Source organism: Psittacula echo (genome assembly GCF_963264785.1).
Source record: "Psittacula echo genome assembly, chromosome: 2".
In the NCBI taxonomy this organism is placed as follows: domain Eukaryota; kingdom Metazoa; phylum Chordata; class Aves; order Psittaciformes; family Psittacidae; genus Psittacula; species Psittacula echo.
Window position 1 is genome coordinate 7288535 of NC_137737.1, and position 23761 is coordinate 7312295.

Below are 23761 nucleotides of genomic sequence, written 5' to 3' on the forward strand. Positions count from 1 at the left end.
AGTGGTTCTTGGTAGCTGCATGTGAAGCTTTGCTAAAGATAGTACGCTTGTTATTCATGGATCAGTCCCAGAGAGCTGTCCTGGGAATCTCTACTCCTGCTCCCGCAGCTGCACTTGTTGAGTGTTATATGTTTATCTTTGATCCCTTCTGTTGTAAGGATTTCTGTGAACATTGGAGAGCTTTGGGTCAGACTGCTAAGGAATAAGGGGAAATTGAGAGATGGGGCCAACTTCAGGTCTGCCTGCATATTGATATCTACTCTAGATTCTGCTTCAAGCATGGACAGTATCTGGATGCTGAGGAATAGCAGCTGGTTCAAATTCCTTCCAGACAGAACAGAAGGAGGCAACTTCCAGTCAGCAGAGGGAAATTTTTTTTGTCGGAACCCAGTTCTACTTCTTACTGTGGACATCTTCTCTCCAACTGTGAAAGCAAAAGTTGCAATACTCAAGCTCTTTTATCTTGTCCTTTCTGTTCCTGGAGCCTAACGATATATAAAGATGTTGCCTCCTGAAAGGGCAGGTCTTTTTTCTTACTAGACACAGGTGGAAGCACTGTGGCATAAGCTTTAATCTGTGCAGTTTCCGAGGTGGCCGTGGGCACTGAGTTGTTGTCTCACAAGTAGTACAGGCTAGACTATATCTTCAGGTTCCTCGTGTTCTGTATTGTTTCTCAGTCTTATTCTGGACGTTAAAGAATGTCTCCTAATCTATTACCCATTTCAAGAGACTTCCTAAACTTCCAAAGCTCATCTTACGTTCCTGGTGTCAAGCTGTTCCTCGTGCTCCTTTTGGTAAATGTGCATAAAATATTCTTTGTAGGAAGAACTTTTTGTTTCTAAGTCATTGAAGCACATGAGAAATTCACCACCAAACCTAGATATTTTATTAGTATATGCTTGTATTGAGCAAATGTAGATCATCTTCAAATACCGTTTTCAAGAAAGGCAGATACTATAATTATTATCATATAAGGTTACTATATATTACTTCTACTGTTTCTCTAATACCTGAAAATAAGCCAGAAGTCTCTTGAGTCCCTGTAAGTTTAGTTAGTAAGTTAGACAATCAAAGAGCTGTGATAAATATAACTGCCTTAGCTGTGAACCTGCTTAGAAACACCCAAAGATGAGTTTATTGAAAGCACCATAGAGTGGCGGAGCAATTTTATTAATAATGATAATACTGTTAAATTACATATTGCATACTCAACAGAAAGAGGAAGTTCATTATGTTGACCTTTTAGGCAGCCCTTTTAAGCCCTTTGGTTTTTACTGTGGTCCTGTACAACTTTCAGCAACCCTGTAGAGTCATCAGTGGTTTTCTGCTGCTTCACATGTAATGACCATAACTGATTTTTGCTGGAAGCCTAACCACGTAGTAAGAAAAAAGCCATGACTCAAGGCGAGTGTGCTGTTCCAGCTGTAAGGAAGAATAATCATGAATTCTGAACCGTAACATTTGGAGTACATGTAAATGCATGGAGTATTCCTGAAGATGGCCTTTGTTTTTGGAATGAACGCAAGGAAATAGTTTCACATAGTTCAGTGACTTTGTAATACCCTTAAACTTCACTGACTTAGTGTTTTGTATTCGTACCAATCTTGCTGTACCATGATGTTTTGTTATTCCTTGGCTAGTTATCTAAGCACAAGCTGCTTCAAGTTAAGTCTACGCATGGATGACTGAAAAAAGTTTGCAGAAGTAGAATCAAGATGACACAATAGATACTTCTGTATACGATGTTGCAGTAATAATTGGTCTATTCTTTGTACTTTGGATCATGGCACAAGTACTATTTTCTTTTGATTCCAGGTGGGCAAAAGTAGGACAGTATATTTACAGTAGTATTGTAAGGGTGAGTCTGTACTGGCTGGCTCTCTCTGTGCCCCATGCTGGCTGGACAGCAGCCAGCCCTGGGCTAGGAGCTGTGCTTTGTGAAGCAGTTTTTTCTTACTCCCCAGTACTTATAAAAGCATTAAAATACAAATGTAATGCTTTGGAATGGCTGGGAAATATATATTAGCATTTGCACAGCATAAAGATTCTGTAGGGTCTTGGATGCCCTTTCCTTTGCTTCTGAAAAGATTCAACCTCATGTGAGTCTGAGGATCCTGCTTGTTTTTGCTAACAGCAGCCTCTTCAGTTTGTTTCCTTTCAGAGTGTTTGATCACTTTTTTTGTGATACGTGCCTTGTTTTCTTCAGCCTCCTTTATTTTTCTGTTGGAGTCAGGGACTTGTGAGGCACAACAAAGCAGACAGCTTCCTCGCTACTTAGCTACTGCTACTTCATATTGGAAAACCAGTTCTTTAAAATGGACTGTGTATATGAACATCAGCCTTTGCTTGGATGTCTTGGATAGTCAGGTGAAGGGAAAAACAGTGGTAAAAGATGACATTATACCTTTTTTCTTCCTTTCCAGTCCATTTCATTATCCTCAAACTATAATTCTCTAAAAACTCTCTAAAAATGTAGTATAGGATTGCCAGATGAATGTTTATGAACCAGGAACTGATCTTGCAACCTTGCACCAATTTACTAAATCAGGACCTACTTTCTATATCCCAATTTGAGAGTTGCGCTGAAATCAGTTTTAGGTCTCCAAACTGTAGAAGGCACAACCGGGCAATGCAAGGGTCTGAGGTGATACATATTCACGGTGCTGACGATAGCTTTTTCCTGAAAGTTCTGATGAGTTCATTGTGACCAGTTCATTTGCATGACTCTTCTCTGCCACTCTGTGCCAGATCAGTATTGTCTGTACTCACAACAGTCAGCATAAAAACTTTGGAGTGGTGTAACCTGGCCTTCAGGATTTAAATGTTCCGTATGTGAACTGGACCAGGCTGGCACACCCAGTAATCCAGTATCCTCAGATGTGGGAACATGTACGCAACCAGAAGTACCCAGCACTGCAAAGGCTGATGTGTACCAGAAAGTCTGGAACTGGTAACAGAGGAAGCATCAGCAAAACCAGTTGAGTGATGCAGTTTGAGAACGTATTTCTAAACACATCCATGGATAGGTTTAAGCAGTAGTTATACAGGGCTCACTTGAGTTCCCAAGGCATTCTTGCAGTAATTGTGTGAAGAACTACTAAAGTGGTGCAGCATGGTGATGTGTCTCAATGAATCTGTTGCTGGTAAACTATCCATAGGGTGAGTTAATTTATGCAGAGCTGCTGTTTGATTTAGGAAAAAAAGTCTTCGAAAGCAAGCAAACATAAGCTTGTGGCTAAATGATCTGTGAGCTGAAACTCGGTCGGCTTCATATGGATATTGAAACAGCCAGAGAAGAGAACCACTGTAAGGAAATAACTTGTAGACTGAATTACCTTTTCAGCTGACACGTTTCCATTCCTCCTTGGCTCCAGGAGTTCAGATTTCATTGAACCTGATTGTCCCCTCAGGCTCCACCCTTGTGTTTACATTTTCACTTGCTTTTTCTGGCTGCTACAAGTCTCATGCTTCTTTAGCAAGACCATTTACCTCCAGGAGCAGGAACAGCAGCTACAGCTCAAGCAGCAGGAGTAGAGACATTTCTTGCCTTTTTAAACTGGGGTGTTTGCCCTAGCTGGCTTTCCTGTGTGCAGAGTTTTGCTTAGAGAATGTTAATGAGCCAGTGATTGACTATTGCAGAAAGTTCCTGGTCATGCCCAGTAAAGAGGTAAGCTTTGTTGTGGTTCAAGAGCTGGAAATACAAACCACGTGTATTTCTGTATAGATTTTATAGGAGTTATATGGGAAGAGTTTGCAAGGAATGAGGGCCTGTGTTTGTTAGGGAGGGAGAAAGGAAAAGACAAGCACACTTAAAAAGATTCAACTTTGAAGGAATGCAGCTCTGGACTTGTCCAGGTTTGCCTGAAGGTAGATTTATTTATTTCTGAGGTTGAAAAAAATAATCCAGCTCTCCTGTAATGTTGCCTGCTGCAACATGAACGAGGGTACAGCATGCAAAGGTTTGTGTGTTTGCAACCTTCTTTTTGTTGGGGTCAGAATGGCTTTTGCTGGATTTGTGGTATATGTATTTACCTAGCTGGCTTGCATTTGTATGTGTTTTCACAAGTGGTGAATGGACAAGTCAGAAGGCTGAAAGACTGAAACCTCATTTTAACTCACAAGCCTGCCTTTGGATATTTGGATTTCAAGGAGGGAAGTGCCAGGAAACACAGGCTTGGAAGGAAGCCGCTGAATGTGGTATGTGCTGGTATTTCAGCTCCTAATTTTTATATAAGTTGGTCTTTGTGTATTAGGTATGGGAGTGAAAATACACACATACCCTTTGCTCTGAGGCTTGCATTCATAAGAGAGACACTGATACTGGTGTGTATGTGTGTGTGTGTAATTGAGAGTCAGTGTGGGAATTTTGTCAGGCTACAGCCTGAGCAGTTCAGAGAGTTGGAGCAGCTCCTTGGAAGAGAGGTCAGGCTGAAAGAGAGTGGGCCCCTTCGGTTTGGTTAGCTAAATTCCAGCAGTACTTAGGTCTCCTCTGCTGTGAACTTCTCTTGGTTTTTGACAGCTGTGTTACTCCCACATTTTACAGAGTGTTGCTTCCTCGGAAAAACTGAGAGCAGGGATACAGATGTGCATTGAGCTGAGGTATCGAATGCATGAGGCCTCTGCAGTTCCATTGCTTAGCAAGGTGGATAGAATGAAATCTTGCTTTGCTGCTGGATTTTCTCACTTTCTTTGGTAAAAAATGGTCCCTGTCTACATGCATAGCTTCATTTATGCAGTTAAGTTGGTTATCACTTTTGGGGGGAACACATGGATTAATACCAGAGTAAAAAGAAGTCCAAAAGTCTTAGTGCAGAGGTATTCCAAAATCATGATTTAGAAAAAAGGTAGAATATGAAATGAAGGTGTTACGAGAACAACTTCAAAACCTTGTAATTTAAAGGCTTATAGTATTTGAGGAGTTCATTTGTCCTGGGTTTATGAACAAATAAGCAACATACATAGTTTTATAAACTATATATTTATATATATCTAGTTTATAGAGGGAACTTATATAAAAACAGTGTGTGTATATATATGCATTTTACATAAAATGCATAAACAAAAATCTAAGTCTAGTTAGATTTTGACTATTTGCATGTTCTCTGCTATGAGATTGAACCTTTGGAGATAGATTTGTGATAGTTGTTTCAATGTAAAGTAAGTCATATCCAAGTATTCTCTGGGTTACTCTGGTTTAGAAACATATCTCAGGCTGCCCAGTATAACATTTGGTAAAACCACTGGTGTATGCATGTGCTTTCTACATGCTTACTCTGTCAACAGAGTGTGTACATTTAATTCCGCCCTGGCAGAAATGCTATATTTTAATATGAAAATATTATTTTTCATGCTCATATTTTATATTCCTTTTAAACTGAGTTAGGAGGGAAAAAATTCTAGGTAGAGTTGATTTTTAACCTCAGCTAAGATGTGTTCTTTCCACTGGACTTGCAGTGACAAATCTTACACGAGTCTGTGTTAGTAAAACTAAATTCCTAATGCTGTTCAGCATCACCCAGCAGATTTTTTAATCATTACTGGGTAATTACATGTAAGTGCTTGCCATAATTCCATTTAAAAAAAGGCAAATTGAATCTAAGAATGCGTTCTTACAACACTGCAGATGATTAAAACACTGCAAATGATTGGAAAATCATTTCTATTTGTCATGTGCAATACCCATTGTGTTTTCATGATCAGGAGCTGCAAGTTTAACTATCCAGACTCCTCGGAAGCAGCTGAGTTTTTGTTTAGCTGTGAGTCTCATTCATTCTCATGTGCTAATAATGGAAACTGGTAACATTTTGGTGACTACTTGAGGTTCCTAAAAATGCAGCTGCCTACAAGAGCCAGATGGTCTAGTTGCAAATAAATAGTTTTATCCCTCAATTGCAGGTGTTTCCTTGTGAAGTCTGACAATATTGTCATCATCTTTAAATTCACAACCGAAAGTCATCAGGTCCCAAACATTTCTGTTTCTTGCTTCACTTGTACACAGATAACAACTCCTCAAGTTCTAGCATAAATATCAGAAGTAGAGTCTTAGGCTCACTATCCTGCTTGTGACTGGTACAACCTCTGACTGGGGAGCCACTGCTTTGAGAAATTGCCTTAGGGATTTTTGAAGTGGACCAGACTTTCAGGTATGGATACTTGAGTAGGACATCTGCATCTATATCCCATGCTTTACTGATTACATTCCCATTTGAGCAACCTGGTCTTGTGGAAGGTATTCCTGCCCATGGCAGGGGGTTGGAACTGGATGAGCTTTAAGGTCCCTTCCAGCCTGAACCATTCTATGGTTCTGTGATCATGCTGCTAAAATTACCCATTTATATAGCTGGGAGTTCACTTTAAATGGGTTAGTGCAGTACTGGGAATCCTGGTAAATTGTTTGCTTATTTAGTCCAGTTGAGTTCTTGGTTGTCCCCTCATGTATATGCATTTCCTTCCAGTTTAGATAACCTGAATTTATCAGATAATAATGCAGGGTGTATAAAATATTTCAAGCCGTTCGTTTCTTTCATTGTGAGGTTCTTACTAAGTGGTTTACCTAGGCTTGTTTTGATTATGAACACAGGCTGATGCTGAATAAGATAGTACTCCAGTCTACAGCGGTCTGGGCTTTTTAATCTACTGGCATTCTAGATAGTAGCAATTGAGGTAACAGTGTGAGACACTGAATGCCACAAAACCTAGATGCCAGTTTTATGGTGTCAGAATATTTCACAGGGATGCTAGTATGCAGATATCATCCCTTCTGCTGTGGTCAGTGCTGACAGGGCTGTGTGACTCATTAGCATATGTAGTAATGGGGAACCCCAGACAACTCACAGTCACTGGTTGCTGTGCAAAGTGGTTCTAGTCATAGAATCATAGACTGGTCTGGATTGGAAAGGACCTTAAGATCATCCAGTTCCAACCTCCTGCCATGGGGAGGGGTGCCTCACGCTAGACCATGTCACCCAAGGCTCTGTCCGAGCTGGCCTTGAACACTGCCGGGGATGGAGCATTCACAGCTTCTCTGGAAGCATTTACCATTTCTCACTTCAAAACCACAGCACTGCACCAGCTACTAAGGAGAAAAATGACTGCTACTGCTGAACTCAGGACAGCAACCAGTGCCAGTGCCTCAGCACCCTCACAGGGCAGAACTTCTTCCTTATATCTAACCTGAACTTCCTGTTTCAGTTTGAACCCATCATCCCTTGTCCTATCGCTACAGTCCCTGATGAAGAGTCCCTCTCCAGCATCCTTGTAGCCCCCTTCAGACACTGGAAGCTGCTCTGAGGTCTCCACGCAGCTTCTCTTCTCCAGGCTGAACAGCCCCAATGTTCCCAGCCCTTCATACGGGAGGTGCTCCAGTCCCTGATCATCCTTGTGGCCTCCTCTGGTTATCTTAGGAACATCTCAAACTTCAGAGATTTTAATTTGAACAGGGACCAGGCTGTAGCAAAAAGGTTACTACTGCTGAAGCTTCCTAACACCATTAAAATACACTGAGGAATTATTTTTCGCATATTTCCCAATTTGTGTGTAGAGATACTGTACAGATGTTTAAAATAGAAACATGAAGAGATGAACAGTTATTGAGGTTTATAATCCACTTACGTGACTGTAGGTTTGTTGTTTCTATTTCATTTTCTGTCCAACTGTCTGTACCACTGTTGCTGTGCTTAGATGGCACTGTGTGATGGCACAGGGAGGGCTGACAGAGGGAGATGCACCAGTGTTTTACATTGTTTCCATGGCTGTATCTTGAGAATTTGACAGGTCATAGAATCATAGAATCAGCTGGGCTGGAAAAGAGCTTTAAGCTCATGCAGTCCAACTGTTCCCCAGCACTGCCAAGGCCACCACTAACCCATGGCACTGAGGCCTCGTCTCCACGGTGTGTGAACACTTGCAGGGACGGTGACTCCAGCCCTGCCCTGGGCAGCCTGTTCCAATGCCTGAGCACCCTCTGGGGAAGGAATTGTTCCTCAGCTCCATCTAAACCTCCCCTGGTGCAGCTTGAGGCCATTTCCTCTTGTCCTGTCCCTTGTTCCTTGTACTTAAAATTTCTGTATGGTGAACCAAACGTGCATGCTGGAATGTTTCATCTGGTGGGAAGTGTTTGCAGCAGACCAGCAGGTTTGAAGGATTTACTGCGCTGTGCCTAGTTCTGGGTAACAGAAAAGTCAAACAGAAAGACTTCTTAATGGTTCAAGTGTACTAGTACTGTATTTACTGAACTGCATTCCAGTTCAGACCTCTAAATTCAAGCCTGTTTTGTTTCAGGATATTAAACTATACAAAACAAAGCAGTTTGGTATTGTTTTCTTTTCTAGTTTTTAAACTCAAAGCTAAGCACACAGAAAAGAAAAAAATCACTTAAGAGTTAGTGTGTTTTAAGGGGGGGGTTTGGTTGGTTGGTTGGTTTTTAATTTATTCTTGCAATCTCTCATGGTAATTGTATGAAGTAATTCCACATAAAACACCCAAGTATGCTTCATTGCCCTAGCAGTAGTGAGAGCTTATGAGAAATCACAGCATGAAAGAGGCTGCGAACCTGTCAACGGGCTGTGTTTTCCTTAGGTATGGTATTTTTTTCATAAATACTGCTTTTAAATATCTGTGCAGAGACATTCAGCCTCATGCACAGCAGCTCCTTTCACCATGGGATTTACACATCATAAACCTCAGTGAACTTGGAACAGTTTGCTCACAGAGAAATTCCATGGCAAGAGGAATTGCTTTCTTTTCTGCCTAGCCTGATGGCTTGTTCTGAAAAGGAGCATTTTGGTCTTCTGCATGTGCTGTTTTTAAAATCAGCATCAGACAAGTAACAGGACCTAATCCTTAAAAAGTAAGAAGTTGTCCCTTAATTATTAGCTAAAATGTATTGAACCTATCACATAACTTCTAGTATGTGGGTATTTGAACTGATGGAAACTTGGCAGTGTGTCCCATAATGATGGCTTTTTCCAACCAGACCACTTTTCTTGCCATTGTAAACTGATGAATTCATTGCCATCATGGGTTCAGTTTGTGAATAATGCTTTTTCTAAGATGGTACTGCCTGGAAAAGCTTCCTAGCTTGGAAGCTTCATGATCACAATGCCATTTTAAGTGTATTTTTGAAAATGTGTGGTAGAGTTGATGTTGAAATGCATTGGGCTCTCCAGGGCTCTTCTGATTGTGGAGCTCACACATGGAGACTAAGCTGGTGGTTACCTTTGACAAAAATCTGCCTGTTCCTCGATTCTAAAGATCTCATTTCTTTTTATCATCAAACAATTCTCAAACTATGGATAGGAAAAGTTATTCAGTAACTTCTGCTTAGTGGAGTGTTTTGGTAAATGAGCATTAAGTCCTTGGAAAGTAGAAGCACTCACTTCACTTTCTTGGCTTGGCAAACAGTAGAAATATTTACTCCTAAAGCTTTTCATAAGCACCAGTATGAATTATGTTCATTTTCAGCCCTGAGTAAGACCCCAGTAGCCAAACTCTACCTCAGGTTGTTCTGACCTGTGTGATATGTGTGGGAGCTGTAGAAACAAGTTCAGTAAAGGAAAACGCTATCTTCATTTCTTCTTCTTGGGCTATCACGTCAAGGAGAGCTTTAAAAAGCCTAATAGGCAGAGGCAAGAAAAAGTGGTTTGCCTAAAATAAGCTGGGTTCAAATAAACTCTTGAGCTTTTGAAGTGTTCCAGAGGTTAATTGCTGTATTCAGTGTTCTGTGGTTTTAACCATGTCCATTGTTGGTAGTACTGAAGTACCACAGCAGAGATTATTCTCACAGTAGTATTTTGAACTCAAATGGATTTATTTTTTTTATTTCCTGATTTTTATCTAAAAATCTGTCTTAAGTTTGTGAGTTTGATTTTATTTCCCTCCCCCTGGGAAGCAAAAAGAGATTTTTTCAACAACTTTACTAATTTTGTATGTATTTCATATTTGTTATTGTTGAGTATATATTTTATGTGATTCCTGTTAGCAGTAAAGCACATCTAAAATACTACATATGTGATAACATATGTAGAGGTGTGTACACAGGATGCAATTCTAAGGCTGAGATACTGATCTCTAACTTGTGATTCTCTTGACTTCTGTTGTATGTTTTCAAGTCAAGTTTTTGTTGATGACTAAAGAGAAATCATAACCATGAGATGGGCTGGTGGCTGCAGCAGGACAGAAAATAAATAGATTAAAAACATACAGGCTGTATGTCTCAAGATAGAACAAGCAGCGAGGTTCATGGATGCCAGGAACAGGTCAGGGATCACAAGCAGTATAGTCACTTCAGTGAAGCTCTCCACTTGAATTACCTGTAAGGTAAAACTTGGCTTACCTAGTTCTGTGCATAGCTGGTGCAGTGAAGCGTGCTAAGTGGTGCTCATGCATCTGAAAGCAGGAATTTGTCTGTTCTCAACACACAGCTTTTTTTCCTGCAAAGTTGTTGTATTTTCTAAATATGTTCTAAACAGAAAAAAAAGTTCTAACCATATTTATTATGAATGGTTATTCATAAACTTCAGTTGAGGGAGTACCTCAGAGATCAGAAATAAAGTTAAGTTCTTCCCATCATTCATGAGGAAGGAGTTACATTCTGATCTTCAAGGGATTGTGGCCCTTGTTGAACTGTGAAATGCACACCAGATCCCCCACACATGGAGAAATTTCATCATCTAACATTTCCTCATATATGCCTTTGTGAAGGGGCCTTAACATATATTCCAAGGACAGAAGCTCTGATTGAAAGCCTGTTTTTTTTCCCTGCACCACCAAGAAAATAAGTAAATGATTCTTTGTAGTGTAGTTAGACCATCAGGTAGAAATGGATGAACTGGTAATTGCATGATAATACATTCAAGGCAAGTATTGAACCATTCTTGCTTTGAACGGAATGCATGGTAAGCTGCCTCTCAAATTTTAGCACTTTAATAGGGTAATTCTTCAAATGAGTGTGAAGAGTTTGTGGAGCTTTAAACATACATTCAAAACAGCATAAAAAGAAAACTGTACTTGATCTTGAACTATGAATGGCATGTTTTATTTCTATTAAGAGAGCTGTTATAAGTTGAAATATAAAATGAAAGAAGATAATGCCACTGCTTGATGCTGTTTTTGTAAGGCTAATTTAGTTTTGCAGAAGCAATACCATTAGTACTAGTACTTTTGTGTTGTGACACCAGTGAAAGCCCTTGTGTAATGCCTCATACTTCTCTCTCCACAGTGCTGCATACCCAAGGTCCCATTGATGGCAGCCTGTATGCCAAAGTGAGAAAGAAGAGCTCTTCTGACAGCAGCATCCGTGGTGTTGCTCAGGGTGTTCCTGTGACTGGCAGTCCTGATCACAGTGATCATACGCTGTCTGTCAGCAGTGATTCAGGACACTCAACAGCTTCCACCAGGACAGACAAGACTGAAGAGCGCCTTGTGCCTGGAGTCAAACGGGGTCTGAGCCCACAGGAGAAGGCAGAGCTGGACCAGCTACTCAGTGGCTTTGGTCTGGAGGATTCTGTCAACACCACCAAGGATATGACTGATGTTCGAAGCAAGTACAGTGGGACTCACCACATAGTGCCGGCTCAAGTTCACATGAACGGAGACACCAAACTGAAGGACAGGGAGACTGATATTCTGGATGATGAAATGCCTAATCATGACCTTCACAGTGTGGACAGCATCGGGACTTTGTCTTCCTCAGAAGGGCAGCACTCCACCCACTTAGGGAACTTCAGTTGCCACAAGAGTAGTCAGAACTCACTTCTTTCAGATGGCTTTGGAAGTAATGCTGGGGAAGAACACCACAATGTTTTTGCTCCAGACCTGGGAATTGGTGTGGATCCTCTCTATGAGAGGACATTTGGAAGCACTGAGTCAAAGTCAACCCAGCAGTTACAACGGAATCCTTCTGTTTCACCCCAGCCTCAAGGCTATGGCCCAAGTAACTATTCTACTCAGACCTGGGTACGCCAGCAGCAAATGGTCACTGCTCACCAATATGGGTTTGCCCCAGAGAATGAAATTAGTGTTGGCATTCATAACACGGTGGAGAATGCAGGCAGTGTCCAGAGCCAGTCCCGAGCCCCGGACACCCCAACACGTAACTCCAGCAGCAGAGCTGCTGTACAGAGGGGGCTAGGAAGCGTGCCAGGTGCTGCTGAAGCTGCAGAACATGCTGGTGCTGAGAGCTTCAAGTCAATGCCAGTGCCTCAGAGGGACACAAATAGCCTGGATCTAGGACAGAATGCGAGTGACTTGCCAGCTTCTCCAACTTTGGATATTGATCAGTCCATTGAACAACTGAACAGGTTGATCTTGGAGTTAGACCCTACATTTGAACCTATCCCGACCCGCATTAACACTGTCACCAGGGACAGGAATCAAGTAAATGGCTTCACCAGCCTTGATGTAGACGTGGAAGGGCTTGGCAGGAGTCCTGGCTTCCATGACAAATTAGATGTCACAAACAGGAATCCCTCCCAGCATGGTAAGCTTTGTGAATATACTGCATTTCGTTGCACTTGGGTGTTCTTGATGTGGTACAGCAGGACCTCAGGTCATGACTTAAAACTTTCAGGATGATTAGCAAGGGGTGATTCCTGATACTCTCTTCACATAACCACCCAAGAATGAAACTGGTGTAAGATAAGTGAGTTTTGCAGGTGCTTAGTTTTTGCTTGAAAAAAGTACTGTTCAGCAAATTCTTGCCTGTTACAGATCATCAGTTGGGAATTTTTTCTACTGTAACTTTAGTAAGGGAGCAGAATTTCTACAGTTCCTATTTTGAGACATTTTTAGAAGGCATCTGTACTGAAACGGTTTATGATTATATGCTTTTTATTATGATGTTTTTTAATGATTTCTACTTAAAGTAGGAGAAAAAGCTCTATTTTACCTTCAAATATAGTGTAGCTGGTATGACTGCAGAAATCATCTGGTGGGATTAAATGTGCAGCACTTGCTGACTGTATTGCCTAAGTAATGTTTCTAGAACTAGCTGCTCTGCAGAAGGATGAGTAGTCTGTCCCTGCTTCCGTCCACTGAAACCTTTCGTTAATGCTGTAGCTAAAATTTGTGGCAAACAAGCTCTTACTGGTCTCACTGTCGTGTCTGAAAGTTCTAATGCCTCTGACAGAATATATACCATTCTCTCCTTCCCTCTTCCTCTTCTCCCTCTTCCTACCTCCAGTCTTGGTGCAATGAAAGACTTGCTTGTGTCTCCAGGATTTGATTCAGCATCAGTCAACATGCCAGAACATGTGTCCATGGCCACAGTGGACACAAATGAGCTGTTTCAGCTCAAGCCCACTTGGATATGCTAAACCATTCAATGATGACTGTGCCTGACTAGTGTGTGATTTCCATTAATGTGCGTGATTATGATGGATCACCAAGGATGGATCCTTCCTTGTGATGGAAGGATCCAATTTTGTGTTTAGGAGGGTAATTGAGGACTAAAGAAGCCCAAAATCCATGATGCACATATGTGAGGTGCTTCACTGTATGATTGTTTTTAATACACAGTATGAGTTTTGTGGCTCTTGAAGGATTGAATTCATCAGTTCGTAATTCTCTTAAATCTTTCCAAATGATCAGCTGATGGAAAAATTGGAAATGAGATTTTTCTAGCGGGAGAGAACTCTTCTCTTTGGTACTCAGTGAAGCTAGTGAAAGCAGCAAAAGGGTCATTTAGAATGAGCCACCTTTTACATTCTCTGTTTAAAGGTATGAATCTGAAATGTTTGGATTTTTCTCACTGATTCTGGTCTTCTCCCAAAGGAAACAGGAGTCACTGTCAGTTACCTTCCATTTGTAAAGTCAGGTAAAGCAGATGAACTTCTTGCCCTAAAAAAGACTGAGGAGAATCCGAGTCCTTGAGGCATGTTGTGGAAGACTGTTTGTTTTAAAGATAATGATGAATTTGGAATTAATTATGAAAATACAGAGAGCATTTAGACTTGTGGATGATTTTGGTGGGGCAACAGGGCACAGTGGGAAAGAGGAAAGAGTGTAGGAGTCAGGAAGCTCCTTTACTTTTTGTTATGTCCTTGCCTTTGGTCAAGGCATTTTTCTCTCCTTCATCACCCTGAGCAAGGGAAAAGAAGGGTTAATGTTTTTCCATTTGTTTTTTAAACCTGTCTCTTAGAAATATTGAACATCCTTACAGGATGTTTGCGTCATACTGAGCTTCAAATATAACCTTACGCATACTGATTCCTAAGCTACTTCCAGTTCAAGTCAATAGAAGACATCTTTGAAGGATTTAATTAGATGCAGAATATATGTCTCTGAAAGTGAGATGGTTTGTATGATTTGTACACTGGACGCGGTACGTAAGCGTTATTTGGTATCAAGGGCAGCTCTGTTTAACACTGAATATTTACTCCATACCCTTTATCTCTGCTCCAAAGCAACACCCACATTCATACTGAAGTCACAGAATTGAGATGTGTTTGAGTTTGGAAAGGACCTTTGAATATCATGTGGATCAGATCCCCCCCTCAGGCAGGGCCACTTAGACTCAGCTGCCCAGGACCATATCCAGATGCCTTTTGATTGTCTCCTATCTACAACCACCTCTGTGGGCAACCTATGTGTTAAACAGTTTAAAACAACAAAACCACAAACAGATAAAAACTTAACTCATTGTGCTTCGTGAAAGTCAAAAGTCTATTTCTGCATGTGTGAGAACAAACTAATGAATATCATGGAAAGTTCCTGTTCAGACTTTAACATTGCTTTCCTTCCACAGCGCGCAGTTCAGTCCAGCTTCGTTCATGCACATTCACACATATGCAGTGAAGCTGAACTACTCAGCATATTTGCAGTGAAAGGCTGTAAATCTGCTATACTAGAAAGAAAAATACGTAATACAAGCTAGATAATCCCTTAAAATAACAGTGATACGTTGTTTATTGCCAGTTGGTGGTAGCAGAGCACAGGGCCTGCTGGATATGGTTAACTTACCTTGGAGTACTCACAGGATTGGGATAAGCAAGCGATTGGCCAGGACACTTAATTAGCTGTCGAAACTGCGGCAGCACAGGAGGTGTAGTTACTAGTACAAGGAAATGCTGGCTGCCATGGGGATGAGGAGATAGCTATGAGTAAAGCATAACCAAACCAGTTGTTCACTGGTGAGTAATAGTTGGACTTACACAGGTTTTAGGGGGAGCCCTGTACCCTGGGACTAAAACAGTCCTTGACCTAATGAAGTTTATAAAAAGCATGAATTGGCCTGTGCTGGAGGGAGTTGGCAGATGAAGGCTGAATGGCTCTGAGTGAGGTTGAATGAGTGAATGAGGTGTTGTGAGTGAGCGGGAGCAAACAGAACTGGAGATGAATGGGACTGACATGATGCATTGTGTGTGTGTCTAACCAAAGGGTTGAATTACAAGAGGATGGTCAAGTTATCTGGTTTCCTGCATGAGTGTGCAGAAAATGTATGCCTTAAGAAAGTATGTGCATGTTTCCAGTGCTCTGCAAGCGTGGAAGAATAAGCTTAGGGGTGGAATGTGTGTGTCAGCTGGGATGTACATTATGGTGCATTCTTACCTCTCTTTGCTGGCATGTTTCTGCACTGATTGACAGATAGGCAGCTACATCTCCTGTTGCGCTTCTTCCTAGAGGTTTTTATACACGTGCCCTTAACGTAGGTTAATGTGTCACAAACTACGGACTGCCCATGTAGCCAAGTTCTGGGTTCTGTCAAAATGCCATCTTGGGTTAAGTGCTCAGAGCTTCTGAGGACAGGAAGGAGCAGTGATCCTTGAGTTTCTTTTGCTAGTATGTCTTTATGCACCATGTAGAACAGTGTCTCTTTTCTCCTTTAGTGCTATGTGTGTTGCTGTGTAGAGGTCAAGCAGTGCACTGTATATTAAGATTTTCCAATTTCTTGCTTTTACATGAGCTCAGTTACATGGAGATGAGTTTCTGGTATTAAATGGTGATGCCATTTACTAGTAAGAGAGTGCTGCAGTAGTTCTGAATTTTAAATAACATCAAAGTTTGTAGCCTGAGGAAATGTTTATGTGTTTGTAATGGTTTGTCTGCAGCCATATGGCCCCCCTTTACACATGTTCTTTCATACCTAATATCATATAACCTCAGTTTACTGTTAAAGATCCTTTGTAAAACTTATTTCCTGGGACCATCCATCTTCTATCGCAAAGCTTATGCTTACTGGGTGGAGAAGGAAAGCGAAAACTACGTTTTGCTTCTACCTAGAAAGCTAACTTACCATTACTGGCACCCATGGCTAATCCCTGCCTCCACCTTTTCATTCTTAAAACGTTAACAACTTTCATCTTAAGAAAAGCATTAGAAGCAGGTGAAAGATTATGTGATCAAATTAAGGCAGAGCACATGGGCACTTGCATTCAACATTTGGAGGTAGCCTGTCTCCATTGCTGTCACAGAGATGCATGTCTGTCTGAATCAGGCAGCATGAGGAAGAGAGGGACTGTAATTTCCAGAAGGTTGAAATTATGTTGTTGCTCTCAGCTAATTCTAATTCCTCTTCATGCATTGAGTGTTTGGAAAAAAACATCTTGAAACATTGTTAGGTCACCTAATGTGGTGGGGACAATGCAGGTACACAATGCATACAGCTTTAGACTTTGTGTGGGGTTTATATATAGTTGATCAGGTCAGTAAAGAATTGAGCATTAAACAAAGGCATTTTCCTTCCCTCAAAAAAATCCCAACATGCAAAATGAATACAAATGAGGTGATTAAACATCTGACTGCAAGTGTCTGGAACATCTTCAGAGATATTTTCTCTGTCAAAAAGAAATCTTTGAAGATGGTCCAGATTACGGTATCATAACTTATGCTGCACTGTATCTGCAGACAAAGGAGAGGGGAAGTAACCCTTTTTGCATACTTTATTAAAGAATAGTTTTTTAAAAGCATTGAACTGTTCCAGATGTTCCCACTCACTCTGATATTCTGTGGGAGAACAAACCCAGGCCATCTGAAATAAGCTGTAAGCTAACAGGAGAACGAAGCTTGTCCAGATCCTCATGTGCCTTATTTACATGTGCTGACAATACACTACAAAACCTGTTGTAGTTTCCACCACACAGGGAAATGTTGTACCTGACTTGGAGTTAATTTTACAGTGGTTAACAGGAAGTTTAAATAGAGGTTTTAGCTAAACTACAGTTGAAACCTGAGTTTTTAAGTCAAAACTGGAGTTTCAACTAAATTCCAGTTTTTAAACTTTGCCACAAACACACAGTTGCTGGCTCGTGTTCAGCTTCGTGCTGACTGGACGCAGTATGGGCACCTAGGGTATATCACTGGTTATCTGCCTCCCGCTAGACTTGGCATCTCTGGGCCAAGCTATTCAGCCAGTTTTTGTTCCCTCTCACTGTGCAAATCTATACAGTAATGTTAGCTGGTTTATAAATCCTGAGTCCACTTGGTAGTTACAGGTGGGAATTTCTTCCACCCATACTGCAAGATAAGTTGGTTTGATGCAGTGTAGGAAGCCTTACAACTTCTTTGGCTGTACAAGGATATGTTTAGTCATTTGTAAGCGATGTGGATTTTTTTGTAAACTCTTTTAAACCAAAGCCAGCAGTTAGAAAAACGTGGGATCACTGTAGCTGTGTAGCCAGTACAGACATTGTGAGGCCAGCATCTCAAAACTAGCCCGTATCTTCATTTTACAACTCTAAACTGTGACTGTTTCACCTTTGCTGTATCAATATATGTAGCCACAGATAAACGTTACTTGGTGACCAAGTTGATGGAGTTTCTACAGAGACACGTTATGATCGATTCAACTGGGTTATGGAACAGAATGTGCAAACCTTACATCTTCATGGGACTTTTAAATATTTTGGATATTTTGGTTTTGTTTGGTTTGTTTTTTTTTAGCATAGTATTCTTATGCTACTGTAACTAAAGAGGCAGAGTTCACACTGAAATCTGGCTGCAGCTTAGTAGGGATTTTTAGTCAAGCAGGACACTGAAGGCCAGAACTCTCCACATCGCTTGTCGTACTCTGCCATTATTTTATGTTTCATGTTTTGACAAGATTTTTAATCACTATGCATGCACTTCAGTATATGTAATGAATATACGCATTGTCCCACTCTATTCTGTGCTCGTCAAGCCACACCTGGAGTACTGTGTTCAGCTTTGGTCCCGGCTCCACAGATTTATGTAAGTCTTTTTTTATAGCTAATACATTGGTTTTACTTAGAAAAAAAATAAAAAGGCTCTATCAAGAAAAGCCATGCAGGGGAATAGAAGGGCAGTCAAGTGGCCTGAGTAATACCTAGATCTTTAAAGTTGACCGCACCTCTTCACGCACAAAAATGCACAAATTCATTTAGAGCCTCTGTATAGATAGACAAAAAGATGCTGAAACTTTCATATTTCTGAATAACTTTGGTTTGTAATTAGCTGTTGTAAGGAGTTTTCAGTTTGACTCTTAATTTGCTCAGTTGGCTGTGATATAAACTAGGTAGAAGTTAAGGGAGTATGTTCAGTGGACTCTGCTGGGGTTGGAAAAGACTGCTAGTTGACTTCCATAATGGGCAGAAAGGATATCAGTCCAGCTTGGTTTCCACCTCCACAAGAAACATTCCTCTCAGAGACTCCTACCACATAGACTGTTCTTGCCCCACTCTCACATAAAGCTGAGTTTGAGGCTAGCCCACAAGCCCTGTGCATCAAGTGGGAACATGTAAGCCTCATCTTACTAGTTGTTGTGGTAACTGAATATAGATGTGGACCTTTTAATGGTGTGCCTCATGCACTCAGTATGTGGAAACATGTAGAATACATCGGGAACTAACAGAATAGGTTTTGAAGTTTAGCCAGGACAAGAGTTAATACATGAGATGGAGCACTGTTGACATGCCACTGCAGACAAGATTTTGAGCTTAGTGGTGTTTTCTTTCTAATAGTTACAGATACTTCTCAATAGTACTCCAGGAAAGCTAAGCAGCTAAAGAAACCAAACCAAGATTAACCTTTAACCACTGGCTGTTCTTCTGTTAGCTGTAGCAATGGCATGGTGATAACCATCTGACAAGATAAAGGCCTGATGCTGTTCCAATACCAGTCTGTTTGAATGTTGTTATTTGTTCTGCAGGGGAAACAGATCCATTGTTGTAGTTCACAAGGGAAGAAGAGAGAAATGAGAGTTTACAAAATGCTTTCAGAGAAATAAATACGTGCTCCTGGGGTATTTATGAAGCGTTGCCAAAACTTAAAGCTAAACTACAAGAACAAACCCAAATGATGTGACTTCTAGGAAGTCTTGCCTCCTGATGCTTTACACTAAAAGATACCTTTTAAATTAGTTAACTCTAAACATCTGTTAACATTAAGTGAGGCAGCTCTGAAGTACATTAGCAAAACTAATAAACTATGTAAAAGTCTCTTGAGAGTTTTTATTGTCTATACATGCAAAAAAATCTTTGAGAATTAGCTATTTCTCTTAAAAGAGGATCTCTAGAAGAACTTACTTTCATTGCTTGGTGTCATTTAAACTCTTAAAATCATTTCCAACTGTAAGTATGTGCTGATTAAGCACATCTCCTACACATCCCCCATCATGGAGCAGCAGGAGTCCAAAGTGTGCCATTCATCTAACTCAGCAGGAGGGCTGAAGCAGCTACTTTGGTAGAGAAACATGATAGGGACACCTTCCACACATGCTCATTTCCTATCCTGAAGTAGTGACAGAAGCCAAGGTGTAAAATCTAGCATGCAGCAAAGCTGCAGGTATTACAGACATTTCACCTTGATTATGTAGCACAGTTATAAGGTATCAATGCTCAAATAGGTTTCTGTATAGGAAAACAGATTTAAGATTAAAATACAGAGAAAGTTTGCAGACTAAAGTCTATGGTACTTCAGTGATCCTGCATTGGCCTATAGCAGCCTGAGTAACTTGATGGTAAGTAGTGGCTTATCCTAAAAATATTAGTAAATCTCTTGCAAAACTACAGGATTAGACACTTTCAGAAATCCATCTCTGATACCATTAAAGCCAATATGGCAGTAACCACTACTAAAGCCAAGAACTAAATTAAATCCTACTAGTCAGTTGGCAAATTCCACCAATAGGGTTAAATTTCAGGGTCCAAATGTAGCCAGTTATTTCTTTTATGGAGTCAATATAAATATACCTAGCGCATCCTGTAAAAGACACAGCTGAGACGGTTTTTATGGTGCAACTTGGAAAATGAAAATACTTTTTAAGCTTCCATATTTTAAACATTATTTAGCCCCTTTTCCTCTGGCTAGAACCTTTCAGGTGGAATGAGTATCTGAGAAGTTGCTAGGCACACAGTTGTGTTTGTACTGTCCTGTGACGCAGGAAAGACTACTGTGGGATGCTTCTTGTTCACTTATTCTTACTGAGAAGGGTGGACAAAGCAGTTGCTGGAGGGGATATTCTGAAAGTGACTGTTGGTGGGAGTGGATGACTCTGTATAAAGTCTTGCTAATCATAAAGCTACATCTAATGGCAATCTAGTGACTTTGGAAACAAATACTGCTTTATGCCCCTGAATATCCTCAACTGTTCTGCCGGCGCAGCTTACTCCTGTGCTCATTCCTCAGGCTCCAGCAGGTTACAGTACAGCTCCTGTGTGTGTCTGATACCTAATTTTGTGATTAAGTGTGATTGCCATGTTTGACACACAAGGTATACAGTGAGCTGTGTTTATAAGGAAGGGCTGGAGTGTGTGTTCGCTAAAAAGAAGCTGTATTTTTCAGGAGGAATGCAGTCCTGGAAAGCAGCAATCGTTTTGCTGCCGGGTGTTAGGGATGAGGTTTCCCATTTGGCTGCCCATAGCGGCGCCTGCTGGCAGGCCTTAACGGGGGCACCGAGATGAACCTCTTCCAAAACTGAAGCAGCATGCTGCTTTACTCGGCTGGAGCCAGGTGTACTGCAAATGTGTTCTAACTTGTGCCAGCAAGACTAACTACGACTGATTGTTTTGTTTCCCCACCTGTGTGGTTTTGTAAAGCGGTTATGAAACCAGTTACTTCATGAGCATCCTTGAACAGAATCACTGAAGGTACAATGGTGAAGTTTGTTTTAACAGCTCTAATTAAAATAAAGGTTATTAATCAGTTTACCTGTTTGTTTTCAGCACCAGGGACACAAGATGACGATGCAACAGGGAGAAGGATGAGAAAGTTAAGTGTCGGGCAGTATGACAACGATGTCCCTGGGCAGCCGTCGTATACCAGGTGTGGATGGATGAAGTCTCCTGCTACAGACCAGGCTGTAAACCCAGGGTCACCAATTCCTTTAAGGGAGACCAATGAGGTAAACCATGAAGAGTTTTTCAAGGAATACTTATTATTGAACCAAATGTCCAGTGGGGAATCCCACGTTCATGCTCAATGTCCACATTCTGTGTGAAACTATTCAGCAGTTGCACTGTGGCAATAAGAAGAACAAATGACTGTAGCTACCTCAGAAATGCAGTTGCAGTGTTTGAGGATGTCCTGCTCTTGTCCTCTCTGTTTTCAGGTTTTATGCATGTTTTTTAGTTTTCCAAGATCTATCTTCTGGAACAGTAGATCAGATTATAGGAAACTTCCTGTAATCTCGTGAAAAATGCCCCACTGTGTTGTAGGCTTCAGTGGGCATTTTCACACTGTAGTTTTGATTTTTTGTGCCCTTTCTAGATGGCTGTTGCTTGTTACCAAGATGAAATAGATGGGGGAATCTTCTCCCCAACAAAAAATGGAAATGAACTTGTCCCATCCACACCAGCTTTTCCCCTGTCACCAGAGACACCGTATGGTAAGGAATGTCTGTCTCTGTTTATTTTGATAGCACTATTAACGTTTTAGCTGTTACTGAACAGGAATTGTGCTTTTCCTTCTCTCTTAGTGAAAACACCTCCACTGTACCACCAGCATATTCCCTCCAGCCATAAGGTCAGCAGCCCATTGGAGCTGTACAGAACCGGTACCAACCCTGGTAAGATACCCCTATGTCTTAAGTAATTTGAAACTGAACTGTGCACGAAGGCAACTAACATAGTTGTGGTTATTCCTTTATAAGTAGGACATAGACCTGATGAATTCAGACATGTGCAAGTTAGAGAAATAGAATTTAGCTGTGCTATTTTAATCACATCAAAAAAGAAGTAAACAATGAAGAATTATCCAAGGGAGTCCCGTGTTCAGTGTCAAAAATTGGCATGGAGCAATCAGGCAGTTGTGTCATGGCAATAAGAGGAAATGCAACTCAGTGTTTGATACTATCCTGCTCTTGTTGTCTGCATGTGTTTGCATGGTGTCAGTGTTCCATGATGTCTCTGCTAATGTTTGATATGTTGAAGTGGTACTGTCAAGAGACTTGAGTTCTTTATGGTTGTTACTAGGCTTTATCTGCATCTGAGGGAAGAGGGGTGGTACTGTCCTTCCTACATGTTACTGTCCAGGCAAGCAAAGCTGACAATAGAGCTTGGCAGTAGCTATGCTCAAGTCAAGTAGGTCATTAATCAAAGGAATGAATGTTCCGGAGGGGTTTTTGTCACAATAAAGTTTATAAATAAGCAAGCATGGAAAAGTAATTGGTGATAGATGATTATATGGTTCAAGATTTAATGGGATTTGGCTATGAATTTTATTATTAAAGGATTTTTCTTTCAGCCCTTAATTCTTTGCTGATAAAACAGCAGCAAAGCTATTGTTAGCCACCACCTTTTCTGTGCAAAACTATTCTAAAGCAGTAAGTTAAAATAATAGTATTTCAGGTGCCTGCATCAGAAAGTGCTGGATGTTGAAGGAAGCTAACATAATTTATTTAAAACCTGAAAAAAAATCACAGGCGTTCAGTTAAGTGGTATGCCTTAGAAGATGTTCAGATGACAATTAATATGTATATGTAGTTCTATAGTTACAGTTTTATAGTTACAGTACTATATAGTTTATATAATTTAGTTTTAGCCTTTTCAGGCAGGATCTTGATAGTAGAGTTTCCAGTAAATGTGATGGTGGATTTTGATGCAGTAATAGCGATTGTTGTGGTTTTAAGCTTGGAATACAGCACTTCTTGTTTAATTTGCCTCATTTAATAGTTGTCAAAAGCAGATAGCGTCAAAACAGCATAAAATAATAAAGCAGTCTTCTACCCAGTTCAATACATGTCTTTATGGCTCAGTTGCTGTGGCTTTGCCCTTTATTCTCTCAAGTCTTAAATAATTAGTGGTAGAGTTCTTTCTGAAGGCTGCTTCAACAAATCAATTACAGGTTGCTTACACTGAGTTCATCTACTGAACACTTGGTTGTTAAATGGTTTCCACTGCTGTTGCTAAGAATTAGCCCTGGAAAACTGTGTGGCTTTGAGTGTATTTCTCTATTTTGTTGGTGATTCTCCTGCTTAATTCCAAAAGCTGTCATCTGTCAAATGCTGGGTGTAGATACTCAATTAATGGGACACTGAAAATAATTACTCTAGCTTAGACGAAAGCAGGTTATTCTCCCTTTGAATATCCCTTTAAAAATGATGCTCAAGATGTACTGAATGCTACAGGTTAAGTGCTCAGCTGTCTATGGCTTTGCTTTTAGGCACAAACATAATGTACTTTGAGACTAAGGTTAAAGGGGTATGAGGTGGGTCAGTAGAAAACATGCAATAAGCACTTTCCCACCAGAGCACGGAAACTTTTGTTGCCAGAGGCAGTATTAGAATCCTACTTTATATATTTGAGGTTTTTTTCTCTTTTCCCTTCACTAATCTACTTTAATTATTGGCTGCATCTACGGTAAGTATCTG

General features: G+C 40.7%; 1 protein-coding gene across 1 annotated transcript in view; it reads left to right on the top strand.

Moving 5' to 3' along the window:
* The window catches only part of TNS3 (tensin 3), a gene marked incomplete at both ends in the record, with an annotated part of 195689 nt that overhangs the window by 134209 nt on the left and 37719 nt on the right, over positions 1-23761 (top strand). Inside the window, 4 exons of the mRNA XM_080611182.1 lie at positions 11219-12478; positions 21117-21295; positions 21661-21778; positions 21869-21958. Coding sequence (XP_080467308.1) covers positions 11219-12478; positions 21117-21295; positions 21661-21778; positions 21869-21958 — 1647 coding nt within the window. The remainder of the gene's footprint in view (positions 1-11218; positions 12479-21116; positions 21296-21660; positions 21779-21868; positions 21959-23761) is intronic.